General features: G+C 37.6%; 1 protein-coding gene and 1 non-coding gene across 4 annotated transcripts in view; both read right to left on the bottom strand.

Annotated features, from left to right (window-relative positions):
* Nucleotides 1-248: 248 nt before the first annotated feature.
* Nucleotides 249-12447, bottom strand: part of COP1 (COP1, E3 ubiquitin ligase) — a 93559-nt gene continuing 81360 nt past the window's right edge. For all 3 annotated transcript variants that reach the window (XM_011361244.2, XM_023531257.1, XM_023531258.1), the window contains 2 exons: nucleotides 2765-2809; nucleotides 249-589 (listed from right to left, as the gene is read on the bottom strand). In XM_011361244.2, the coding sequence (XP_011359546.1) occupies nucleotides 572-589; nucleotides 2765-2809 (63 nt within the window). In that variant the 3' untranslated portion in view covers nucleotides 249-571. The remainder of the gene's footprint in view (nucleotides 590-2764; nucleotides 2810-12447) is intronic.
* On the bottom strand, nucleotides 6633-6772 carry LOC111740586. Its single transcript, XR_002780657.1, has one exon.

Below are 12447 nucleotides of genomic sequence, written 5' to 3'. Positions count from 1 at the left end.
ATAAATCTGGTCAGAGAATAAAGAAAGGAATTCATAAGGTAAAGTTATTAATCTTCCCGCCTACTGTAAACATTAAATTCACTTAAAGGAATCTATATATTTACCTTAACATGAATAATTCCAAAGAGATCTGGAAATATGGACCTTAAAAATTATTCATTGGTACATTATTCTATAGTTCATGTGTGTGATTTCTTGAAAAGATTATCCTCTCTTGCCACATTTGACAAAAACTTTCCCAGATCAACTGTGGCTCAATAAACTTTTATTATTTTTTGTTATTTATTTTTATTCAAAAGAATTTGTTTCCCTATCACAAAAAAATTAGATAACCGCACCACCAACAGCAGCAAAGTCCATAGAGTTACATTGATGGTGGAGAGCCCACTGGGTATTCCCAATGTCCCGAAGGTCACAGAGGAAGAAAAAAGGTAAAAGAAAAAATACTCAAAACAATCCAAAACCCATGATGACTCTGGGGAGACATGATACGACAGCCTCTGTCTTCTCTTGTTGTCAGCCGCAGATATCCGTCAGCCGGAGCGAGCACAATTTTACTTGCGTGAACCCTTCATACCAACTCCAGCACCTAATTGGGGGAAAGAAAGGATCAGTTTAATGAAATAGTTTCAAAATACAGAAAGAGTTCAATAAATCTTTATTATTATAAATGGAGAACTAAATCAAGAAAACATTTCCTAACTGCTAAAATGTCAAAGAATTTGAAAGAATCAGATGTTAATCCTTTCTTACTTTTAAAGGCTGCAAAACTCCTGTCGATCAGTTATCTTCACTGTTAAGGAGAAAATGTTCAGGGTAAACTTCATAAAACAAATGGATGAATGAACTGGCTGGTGCACTGCACGGATGTAACGGTTTTGGAATATATGTTGGTATCTTTCTACATTTTTAAGAAAATTTTAAGTATTGCCATTCAAGATTTTAATCTATTTCTTCCATTGATAAATACTTTATAGTGATCAAGGACCTAAAATCTTGCCTTTTTCTATTGCTTCACTCACATTCTCTAGTTAATCATCTGACATTAAAATATTTTGTTAGTTATTAGAGTTAAAGTAGTATCTTGCCATACAAGCGAGCTGTGGTATCACTAAAAATAAGAATAAGAATAAGAACAAGCCATGATTAGTTATAAAAAGAGTAGAAGAAATGGCTAAGAAAGGACACAGAACATGAAGGAAACCACGAGCCGCTGTCATAAAGGCCTGGGTTAGATGGACACTGAAATTCTAGGTGGTAAAGAATTAAAGCAGCAGCTTCTCCGCCTCTGCTGTTCTAAAGCTGGACCTAACCCTACGCTTCCACAATGGTTTCGGTCTTTGTTTAGCAAGCAGTCTACTTAACATACAGGTCAATGCTGCTGAACAAGATCTTACATTTGTCACTGAGATCTGTGAGCACACATGTAGCTTTGAGCTTCTGTAGATATGTTAGCAATTCCACTTGCCTCAAAGGCCAAACTTATAGAAGAATGAGGTGCAGGTTTTTCAATAAATGGCTTGCCATAAGAATAAGATGAAGAAAGACTGAGAAACTATAGAGAGCCACTTGAAACATTTCAAGACCTTCTAGCACCTTGCTTGAGGCTTACAGAACATAGCACGCATCAGTTAAAAAGCCTGGCTTTTATTTAAGTTGTCCATGGCTCTATTATGAGGTTTCCAAGTAGAGAAACGAGCTGCATTTAAAAAAAAAAAGTATATATACCATGTAAATTAGTTTGACCAGCTAACAGCACAGTTGTTCTGCTTTGAGTTTGCTCATTTCTCCTCTGCAGCATAGTGTGTTAGGCTTGGATTTGCTCCCTTGGTTTCTGGGTCATTCTCCATTCAGGATGAATAGAAAGAAGCCATGGCAAAATTATATGCTAACTGGCGGGGGAAATAATATACATATTATTTTTTTTAAAAAAATTTCCTGATCTATCAGCAGAGAATACGTGGATATAACTGGTATTCACAAAGTAAGTGCTGATCAAAGCTAGGTACTAAAATCTTCCTCTGAGATGGTGCTTTGTTTAAAAAGTTCACTGCTTAGCTCAGGATTTATTAATTTAATGTATCATGCCCATGTGCTAAACACTCAGTGGTATAATCAGATACAATTTTTACTTCCTTGAGCTCCTAACTACAAAAAAAAATATGTGGAAACTATGTATGAATTTGTGACAGAGACTGTGTGCCAAGAGACATTTAAGTGTTTGGATTATACTAATTGTATGATCACAGGATCAATCAATTTTCAACTGAACACTAAAATACCTTTTCTTCCCTTGGTAACTCGGGAAAAACCTACCTGTTAGGGAAGAGAAGGAAGAGAAACACAAGGAAGAATAAAATAAGAGTAAGACATTATGAAATCTGGTGACTGTCTAAGCACCTCTTGCTATATCTTGGACCTTGTCCACTGAATGCCCTGTCGGGTAGTTGCACTGGCATAATGGAAGCTAAACAGTGCTTGGCCCACAGTGAATGCGTAACAGTCTTCGTCTGTTTTTCATCTGACTACCTATCATTCCATTCGGCATTCACATCACCTTTAACAAGTACTATCATCATCTCCATAGTTGCAAGCTACTTACTCTTTTCCCCTTCAATCAAAACCTTTCCAAGGAGACAGAGACCCATGATTTGGAGAGATCTCTAAGGCTTAGCACAACTCTGTATTTCCATGTTACAGTTACAGTCTGTTACAGTCTAAAAACGGAACCGAGTTTAATGTTGAGATGTATAAAATAGCTTACCTTAATTGTACCCTGACTGTTAGCAGCAATCAGCACATTGGACTCCTGGAAAAGAACAAGAACTTTTGAAGCACAGAGACGGATTTTCTGGAAGGCAGGCCAAGAGAACAGCCTCCTCTCTACCCTTCTTTTCTTCACCTCACCCTAAGACAGCAACAGAATCTGGAGTGGAGAACCAACATTTACATGTTTTGAACCATAAATTTTAAACCCCAAATCCAATATTTTGAGGATTAAATTTGAATAAAAATAGTAAAGTTGCAGAGTAGAAAACTTTCAAATGTAAAAAAGAGAGAGAGAAAAATAGATTACTAGTAGAAGGAAAGCCAAGAGGAACAAAGACTGAAATAAAGCACAAATGAAAGTAACTTGAGAAAAACAAAGTGTACAACCCTTTCCATAGAAAACTCCCCCTTCATTCAATTTTTCCTCATAAAACACCAGTAATTGATGTAAAAGCTGCCAACATCTCTGGCATAAATCTCTATGGACAGCTAACTAGTATTATGAAAAAACACGTGAATATCCATCTGGAGAAAAAAAGGCTTTCTTTCTAATCATTCTATCACTCAGTATATGCATTTTTAATAATCTTGGTGATTATTGGAAATAGAGTGTATGTGGTAACGTAGTTTTATATTCTAAGCTTTAGGAAAAAAACATTTCTTTGGAAAATAGGCAGGGTGGGAAAAGGAACAGATAAGACTGAGTTTACCAGAGGGAATCTCATGAAGTGAGAGGAACTGGGATGTGCCTCCTGCTGGAGACGGAAAGTCTCATAGGGCTCTGGAGCCTGGGAACGAATAGAAGTCTTTTCGCTTTTGGCTCAAACGGCTATAGAAGCCACATGGCTGATGGAAAGACCAAGTCCAGTAAGAGCTATGAGAAACACAAAGCGGTCAAACCTCAATGAAGGGCAGACAGCATCTGCTTTGGAATAACCTACAAGCTTCATGACAGTGATGAAAAGAAGAAAAAAAAGACTCGATCTGTATACTGGGAAAGTTACTTCATCTAATTTGAGTTAAACTTTAGTTTCTTTGCTATAAGGAATCTGTGCTCTACTAAATAATGAATTTCTATTTTTTAACTTTCCCTTTGATTCCCAGTGAAGTTACTTCTGAAAATGCTCATGTGTTTGCTATTGGTGTAAGAGGAAATAAATAATTTATCCCACTATCCCCCCAGTTTTTGGTATCAGAATATTCCTTGGACATAGGTGGGAACAATGTTAATGGTCCCAGCTGTATCAAGACGGAATAAACTCATGTTTTATTCTGGGGTAGGCATGGGAACTGCTGATAATGGGGTTTGAGACACATGACCCCAAAAGATGGCACCTTGGCATCATCTTTTAAACTGGAGAAGTCTGAGAAAACAACAGAAGCAGGAAGGTCACCCTAACCCTCCTCCCCTGAGAACAGGTCATAAAACTCTCACTTGAGAGGCGCCCACACTATACGCAGAGGAAAAGAGCACCCTTATCTCCATAAACGAAGGGACGTCAAGAAGCAGTTAACACACAGGTCTTGCTAAGTGTTCCTCAAATTACAACAATTTCCTATCACATTTCTATCTGACCACCTACTCTTCCTGAAACCTAGCATAAAATACATGGGCCTGTTTCTATGGGTCTTCATTTCCTTATGGAGGCTCCTGTGTCGTATAAAACTTACATTAAATACATCTGGATGCTTTTCTATTAATCTGTCAGTTTAATTTTCAGACCTGGCTAGAGACCTTAAAAGGGTTAAAAAAAACTTTTTCTCCCCTACACTGGTATTTTCCTAGCTGAGGTTTTGCTTTAAATCAGCACATGTACTCTTGAAAACAGTAACATGGTAATATAGTATTCACTATTAGAATTAGTTTCAGTATCCACTTTGGGAAATTATGGACTACTTCCGGGGCTGAATGTGCATAGAATTAATGCTTCCACATTGAGAGTGGAGTGGGATGAGGGGGCAGAAAGATAAATTTGGGATTTATCTAGTCTCTGAATGACTTGAGTTCAGAAGGTGGTTGGAGTGAGTTTTGGGTATCCTTAGGGAATATAAATAACTCTGAGTTGGTCCAGGGGCAGCTTTTCTATGCCTGCCTCAGGAAACAACAAAAACAGGCACTGGGTGGTGTCATATGGATTTCTCTTTAGCAAGAACTTCCAATACGCTGTGTGACATCGCAACTGCCACCAGAGGACCCAGACATGATTCTTCTGTGAATACCTTCCAGAAATGAAGCAACAAGTAGTACTGATCAACCTAGTTTCTGTTTGAGGACAGACTCCAGTCCCCGAGAAAGCAACGGCCACCATCATTAGATGTTGCAGTCACCCAAAACTGTTCCCTCTGCTATGGGAACACACAAGGTCTGTGTGATGAAAAACTTATAGCCCAAAGCTCGTTCTCTTTCTGCCATTCTAGTTCTAGACACCTTTCACTACAAAGGAGGAAGCCACAGAAATCTAGTAGAGATGAGGGCTCACCCTGGGGGGTAGGGAGAATCCACTTCTGTCAGTTAGAGATGATGAATTACATGACTCACACTCCTAATTCTTAGTAGAAGAAAAGCTTGGAAAAGTATGGTATATTATCACACAGTATGAAAGATTAGGCTCAAGTAAATAAGAGAATATAGTTAGATCACCACATAAGAGGAGCTTGAAAGCTGTATAATTACTTCACTTAACTCAAGAAGGAAGAATAGTCTTTTTGTAACCTCAGGACTATTGTGGCATTAATAGATGATGCCATCTTAGATGCTATCAGAGGGTTATCTCTAAACACCTTTTTCTGTGGAGACATAAATATTTCATTTACAAACAAGCGAACACGAGAAGTGACTGCCCAGCTGGATCAGTCTTTGGGACTAACATACAGGTATGTGTATAGGTGTCCTAAGTGTGCCCTAAGAATTCTTAGGAAAACTCAAAACTATTCAAACAACAAACAATGGAAGAAAAGTGATAGTTTTACATCTTGATCTGCGCCCTCCCTACAAAGACCATGAACTAAGGGATTCAGGATTAAACTGTCTTTCAGATAGTCACGTATTAAGATAAATTAATTTTTGCATGCAACAGAAAAACGAAGCCAGGTCGTTTACTTCGGCACAGAGGTATGGGAGTGATAAATACAAGGTCATTACTGCAGGTTTTGAGGGATTCTTGTTTGCATTTTGAATGATCGATAATTCTTATCTGTAGCTGTAGTCTGCCGGAGCCTTAATGTAAATAAGTTCTGGCTAAGTGGTTGTTTTCACTTGCTTGTGAAGTAAAAATGCCAACAAGTCATTCTCATTATTTTCTCCCTCTTTCTTGGAAACTGGCAGTTTTGCTATAAAACTCTCCTCAAGGTTAAGTTAATTCTGCACCTAATATTTTCTTCTTAATATAAAGAGATTAAGAAAAGATGATGGAAAAATCAGCAAGTCTTTTATAAAAACAGAAGACACATACACAAATACCAACTTGTGTATAAAGCAAGTGATACTATACAAACTTAGAGTGAAGCAAACTAGCATCCACTGGAACAGTTTCTCTGCTGGCTTGCCTATAAAAGTTCCAGCATAGCCTCTGATTGCACCTTCATCTCTAGAACCCCCACCGGCCTCTACCGATAACCGTGGATTAGTTCAGCCAGCGTGGTCTCTCAGAAAAACATTTCTATATTCGTTCCATTCCTTAAACAAACAAATCACTAAATAAACGAACACCACCTATTTTCAAAAACCGTAAGAATCCTCAAAAACCAGTTAAGATGGAGACAGAAGTAACCAAACTTGGCTGTCTATTATTAATCCAGCACACTAAATCCAGCTATTAATCCGAACGGCAAGGACAGAAGGATCTGGCGTGCCGGTGTTAAAGGCCGTGTGGAGAGGGACGATCAGACACGGTCGGCTGTCTTAAGCCAGACAGAGCCCTCCATGTTTATGGAGGGTCACTGCAATTTGTAGACAGAAGGCGTTTTTCGTTTGTCCACGTGGTTGGTTCCTGCAGGTTCCATTTTTGGAGTGATTCATTACTAAGAAGCCTTTTGTTATCCAGTCTTTTCTGTGCCAACTGCCTGATTGCATCAAATTCTCATTTAAACACACTTTAATGCATTCAAATAAGTTATGGAAAATGAACAGGATTTGGGTAACAGAAAAAGACCATTAAAAAGGCATACAACATACAAACTCAAAGTGATCTTTACTCAGGAAGAAAAGGCTGAAAAGAACATGTGCAAGGGAAGGATCGGGGTACACAAAAATGTCACATTCGCCACCCTTCCTTCACTCCCAAAGCTTTCCGGCGTCTTCTCCCTTCTCACCAAGTGGCCCCAATCAAATTAATTTTCCTTGCCACACAGCACTCAAATATTACCTCCGGACATCTACAATTTCCCTCACGTCGATTCCTCTAGACCTATGGATGCTCTCTCGAATAAAGCTTGAGAACCACGTGCATGTCTGACAGAGAAAATTGACTCTGTATTGCTGACTGATGCTGAGGAGGGCCTCTGAGCATGGAACTGTGCGTTTCTAAGGGCACTATTTGCAACATTCCTCCAGAATAGTCTGGCAAAGCTGTTTCAAGAGCTCTGTGCTATTTTAGGATACCATGTAACACAGTAGAAACAGCAAGGGATTTAAAACAGGGAGACCTGGACTCACATTTTAGTTCTGCCATAGTATTTCTTAATCCTGAGATTCAATTTCTTCAACTAGAAACAGATAATCTTAGAGTACTTCAAAAAATTTTATGAAAACTCAAAGATAAAATAGTAAAGTAGCTAACCAAAAGGGAACAGGCACCAAACAAATAAGTGGCAGTTATTTTTATTAAAATACGTTAACCTAAATTTCTTTACAATTAAAGGGCAGTTGTCCTAAGTATGACCGTACACTACTGTATCATCCTAGTCACCATATTTATGATCTTATAAAATTGATTAAAAACATAAAGTAGGCTCTCCAGGTTTAAGAAGACTTAAATTTTATCTGAATTCTAACTCTTTCCTAGAAACTAAGTAGCTGCTGGTGTTGATATATTTTGCTGTCAAAGTAGAAGCAAGGAATGTAACTGGGGCCACACAGTGAAATACAACAATTACAGAAGATCATAAGTGAATGGCAGCTGGCAGACTGCGTTCTATAGGTGCAGCAGTGGCTGTGAGAAACCAGAAATCATGGAGATGAAAAAGCTAAAAGAGGGATAAAAAAGTAGGGATTGGGTTGGAAAGGATGAGAGAATTCAGGTAAGTGGGAGGGAGGGGGAGCAAGGCAATACATATATATGGGCAACAACAAGAATACGAATTCAGGGGTAAGAACAGGAATACGGGACCGTGAAGAAACTTTCTCAATATATGCTTTGTGGTGGAAACCAGAAATAAGGTTGGACAAGTAGCATTATTCGATTCTTGAAAATCTTGAACACAGCAATTGAGATATAATGTCTAAGATCAAGCACATGAGGAAAGAGAAATCATTAAATGAAAGAGGAGTAACATTTAAAATTCTATCATTACACTTAAAGGTTGACTTCTAATTACTTAAATTTGAAATGTGAGCTACCTTTGAATCAGTTTTCCTATTTTTTTCTATAATTGAAATTCGATTTTCTTAAGGATTATATTTGTGAGGGTAAAACACAATTTTTAAATTAGATAAAGGTACCTGAAGCAAAATAGATAAAATAATCAAGCTCAGCAAATATATTTATCAAAATTTCCCCTAATTTTTAATGATGGCCAAATATATAAGCTGGAGTCACATGAAACACTGAGATTGAAAGTAAGTTTTCTGAATGACCAAGGTGAAAAGCAACGTCCGACTCTATCTGGATTCCTCTGTGTAATGATTAAGGACATCCAGCAGTGCGCAAAGGCGGGCTGAAGGGATGTAAAGGTGTTGGGAATACTCTATGAGGGGGGGAAAGGAAAAAGAATGATATGAAAAGCACAAATGAATGAAAGAAAAGAGATAAATACTGGAGATATTTAAAAGAATTATTGCTATGTGATGAATAATTACAAGGAATATTTTTTAAAAATGCAACAATGACGACTTGGGAGTTTTAGGCTTAAATGACTTAAAAAAATGACAAAGCCAAAAAGAAACAAGGATGTTAATAAGTCAGAAGCTAAAAGACAAAATCGAAGGAATGGCAATTTGTAATAAATTTCTTCTGGTTTACAGAATAAATTCCCAAAGAGCTCACTGCCCGATTTAAATTGACCTCTCTTCTTCCTGTGGCCATTTAGAGTCTTTGAAAATTTAAGTAAAATTTGTTAGCCAACAAATACAAATAAAAGCTCAAAACCTGATTATTTTAGAGCACTTTATTATATACAAATTCCATGGGCAGTGTTTTAAAACTGGCAGTTCTGGAGCTTCCAGGCTGGCGAACACACTGAAGTGACAGAAAAATGGCCTGCCCAGAGTACACAGAAGCCCTGTGCCTCGCCACCCCCACCTTATGAGTCTTCTCTATTTCACTGAGTTGCAGCCTTTATAATAAACTGGTAAACGTCTGGTCAAATCTGGCTGCTTAAACATGAGGATGTGCTGCCTCTGGGGGAGAGATCTTGGACTCCAGCTTTAAGATCCTGACTCACTACACCCACTACAAGAATGATTTATAATGTTTTCCATTAAGATCAACAAGAACATCAGCCTATTACCCAGTGTTTCCCTTGGAGCTGGTCTTTACGACATCTTAGAAAGTGACCAACTTCCAAAAGGCCCTTGTAAAGCCTTTTTATGTGGCCCTTGGAAGGGTCTGAGATAGGGCCTACTGCTCCTGTGATACGAACAGGTCTGCGGTGGCCATTCTTGGCAACACTTCGGGAACCCTTGTTTTTATCCCTTCCCAGGTGTAAACACTATGGGATCTCTACACATTTCCACAGGTGGGATCAAGATTAGCTGTGTCAGGGCTGGGATCTCTGCTTTTCTCATGCAATTCGAGGTTAATTAATAAAATGAAAGAAGAAAATTATGTATCCCATAAAGAAAAAATAAAACAATAAAATAAAGGTTCCTGGGTCTCACTCTCAGAAACTGATTTAATAAGCTTGAAGTTTAAAAATTTGTTTTTTTAATACATATCCCAGGTACTCGATCATTCTGAAGCAGATGATCCACAGATCACACTTTGAAAACACTAGTATAGATATTGAAAAGTGTCTATAAATATTGAACTCAGAGAAAGGAGAAATTTGTGTTTTTCTGCTTTGGGTTAGGGGGCTGGTAAGAGGGATGTGAAGAAGAAAGATTCATTTTTCAAAAAATTTTTATGAGTGCTAGTTACCAGATCCCACACAAGGACAAGAGAATATCAAGATATAACAGGCAAGAGTTTTTAACCTAAGGAAGCTTTTGAGTTTGGTAAGAATGATTATACATGTAAAGACTTATCTGTAATACTTTTACAAATCTGTAATAAATTTATTTGGTTAAAAAAGTATATTGAGTACTTGAGTTTGAATTACACAAGTGGCTCACAGAGATTTCGTAAAGATAACGTCACAAACGGAGATCTATGAGAATTTAAAAGAAATAACACAGAAAGAGGAGCTGAGAACTGGGTGCAGTTTGCATGTACTAGTCAATGTCCTATTTTCTTTCATCCTCTCATTCTCATATTTTAAACATGTCCGTGACAAAGTAAAATACATGAAATCAGCACGACTTCATAGAATGCGTTTTGAATTCTGCCTACATTATCAAGTGACATTGTACTCTCAAAGCATTCAAGTAAAACCGAAGAGTGGGTTAACACAATGAAAATTAATTCAGAAAATGCTGACTTTTACTGCATGCAGAATCACAAGTTCTTGAACATTATACAATCAATTTAATATTTACTGTTTATGAGGTCATAGGAAGAAGAGATAAGAGCTGTTCTTACGAGACAACTTTGTAAGATTGAGTTATGGGAAAATATATGGCCTTCCTCGTGAAGCAGAAGATCCCTGTCACCAGCAGTATTCAGAAAGCTTGAAGGATACCTCACTAGAAATACGATATAAATCATTTCTCCAGTGGGAAGAGGGAAGGCTAGATCAATCTAACGGCAGTCCTCTACCCAATGAACACTCTGCTACTATTGTGGCTACAAAAGTCAACACTGTACTTGCAGGGCTTCCGGGCTCACGGCATTATAATACATAACAAACACAAGCGCAGGAAATGGTGCCTGGACACAGTGAACAGCATGGACAAAGGCATAAAGCTAAACAAACAAACAAAACAACACAAAACGTATCATGGGGTGCTTGAGGAGCTAATAAGCAGTTCGATGTTCGGAGGGTGTTAAATGTGCCTATGTAAGTGGTAGGTGACCATGCTGGACAGCTGGGTGGGGGTCTGATGAAAGACGGTGTTAGATGTCACATAAAAAAGCTTAGACTTTATTCTGTAACCAATAATCATGTTTTTCCATACATATACTTCAGCACATGAAACCAATTCAAGTAGTATTTATTAAAACCTTTTAAGTCAAGGAAATTATATTCAATATTCTTTCTTCCTTTCTACTACTAACATGGAAATGTGTAGGAACTACCAAAAGATAAACATTTAGAAACCAAACTAAATCCCTTTGCATCTCAAAATATTTGACACTTTTAAGCACAGTGGGGTAATAATGAAAATTATTTTAGGTTAATGGCATAATTCAGAATGCACTCTCAAATTAACGTATTTTTTCCCCTTTAAAAAAGGCAAAACCAACCAAAAAAATCAAAAACCAGTAGCTTAAAGATTTGTGTCAATTCTATGCTTCAAAATTGGTGTACTTCAGAAAGACAAATACTATTTTTTATAAAAAGTATTTAATGAGAAAAAATTATAAAAGAACCATTGTGATATAGGTCAAATTCCATTACAATACATGTAAAAACGACAATGAAATACTTAAAATGTCAACTAGCACACCTATTAAATCATATTTTGTTGATTTCATTACAACAGTCACCACAAAATATCTAACGCGACAAATGTTTTCACAGAGGTGAAAGAACATTAAAGTTGAGGGATATTCACACTCAATGTAATTCACTTAAGGAAGAAATAAATGACAGGTTCGGTTCCATTTTCCACCACCTTCTTGTCGCGTCTCTCTTTTCCTCCCCACCCCACTCTAGTATGGACACTAACGGAAGTGGGGCAGTTAGGAGGAGATGGGAGCCACAGTCTTCCTGGAAGTCAGGGTCCATGCTCAGAGTCTTCTTTCCTTCCACGCCCAAGACAGACAAGAGTTCATTCAGATTGGCCCTCTTCCAGTCAGGAAAATTTTCTAAAGTGTTATAAACCATCCGGCTAGAGGAAAGAAGAAAGGAAAGGAAAGATAAAAAGAAAAAAGAGAAACAGAAATGAAGGAGAGAAGAAAGAAAAAGAAGCTCCTATGTTGTCTCGGTGTTCAATGAAGAATTTAGGATGAGAAATAGCTTTTAAGTGTGGGAAGTCAATATATATTAAAGGCAATGTTTTGTTTTGTTTTTTTCTGGTAATTAAAGAAAAGAAAAAAGATTGCACCTTATTTCTTTGTTTGCGTTTCTTCTTGAAGGGGATAAGGGAGCAGCAAAATCGAACAGACATTAGGCATTCACAATTACAACTATTCCCTCTCTAGCAGATGCTGGAGAGCCATTTCTGCCTCTTGGTTACTATGTGGTAATGTGAATCATCTG

Source organism: Pteropus vampyrus, unplaced genomic scaffold (assembly GCF_000151845.1).
Source record: "Pteropus vampyrus isolate Shadow unplaced genomic scaffold, Pvam_2.0 Scaffold65, whole genome shotgun sequence".
Classification (NCBI taxonomy): domain Eukaryota; kingdom Metazoa; phylum Chordata; class Mammalia; order Chiroptera; family Pteropodidae; genus Pteropus; species Pteropus vampyrus.
This window is presented reverse-complemented; position numbering and strand designations above follow the sequence as displayed.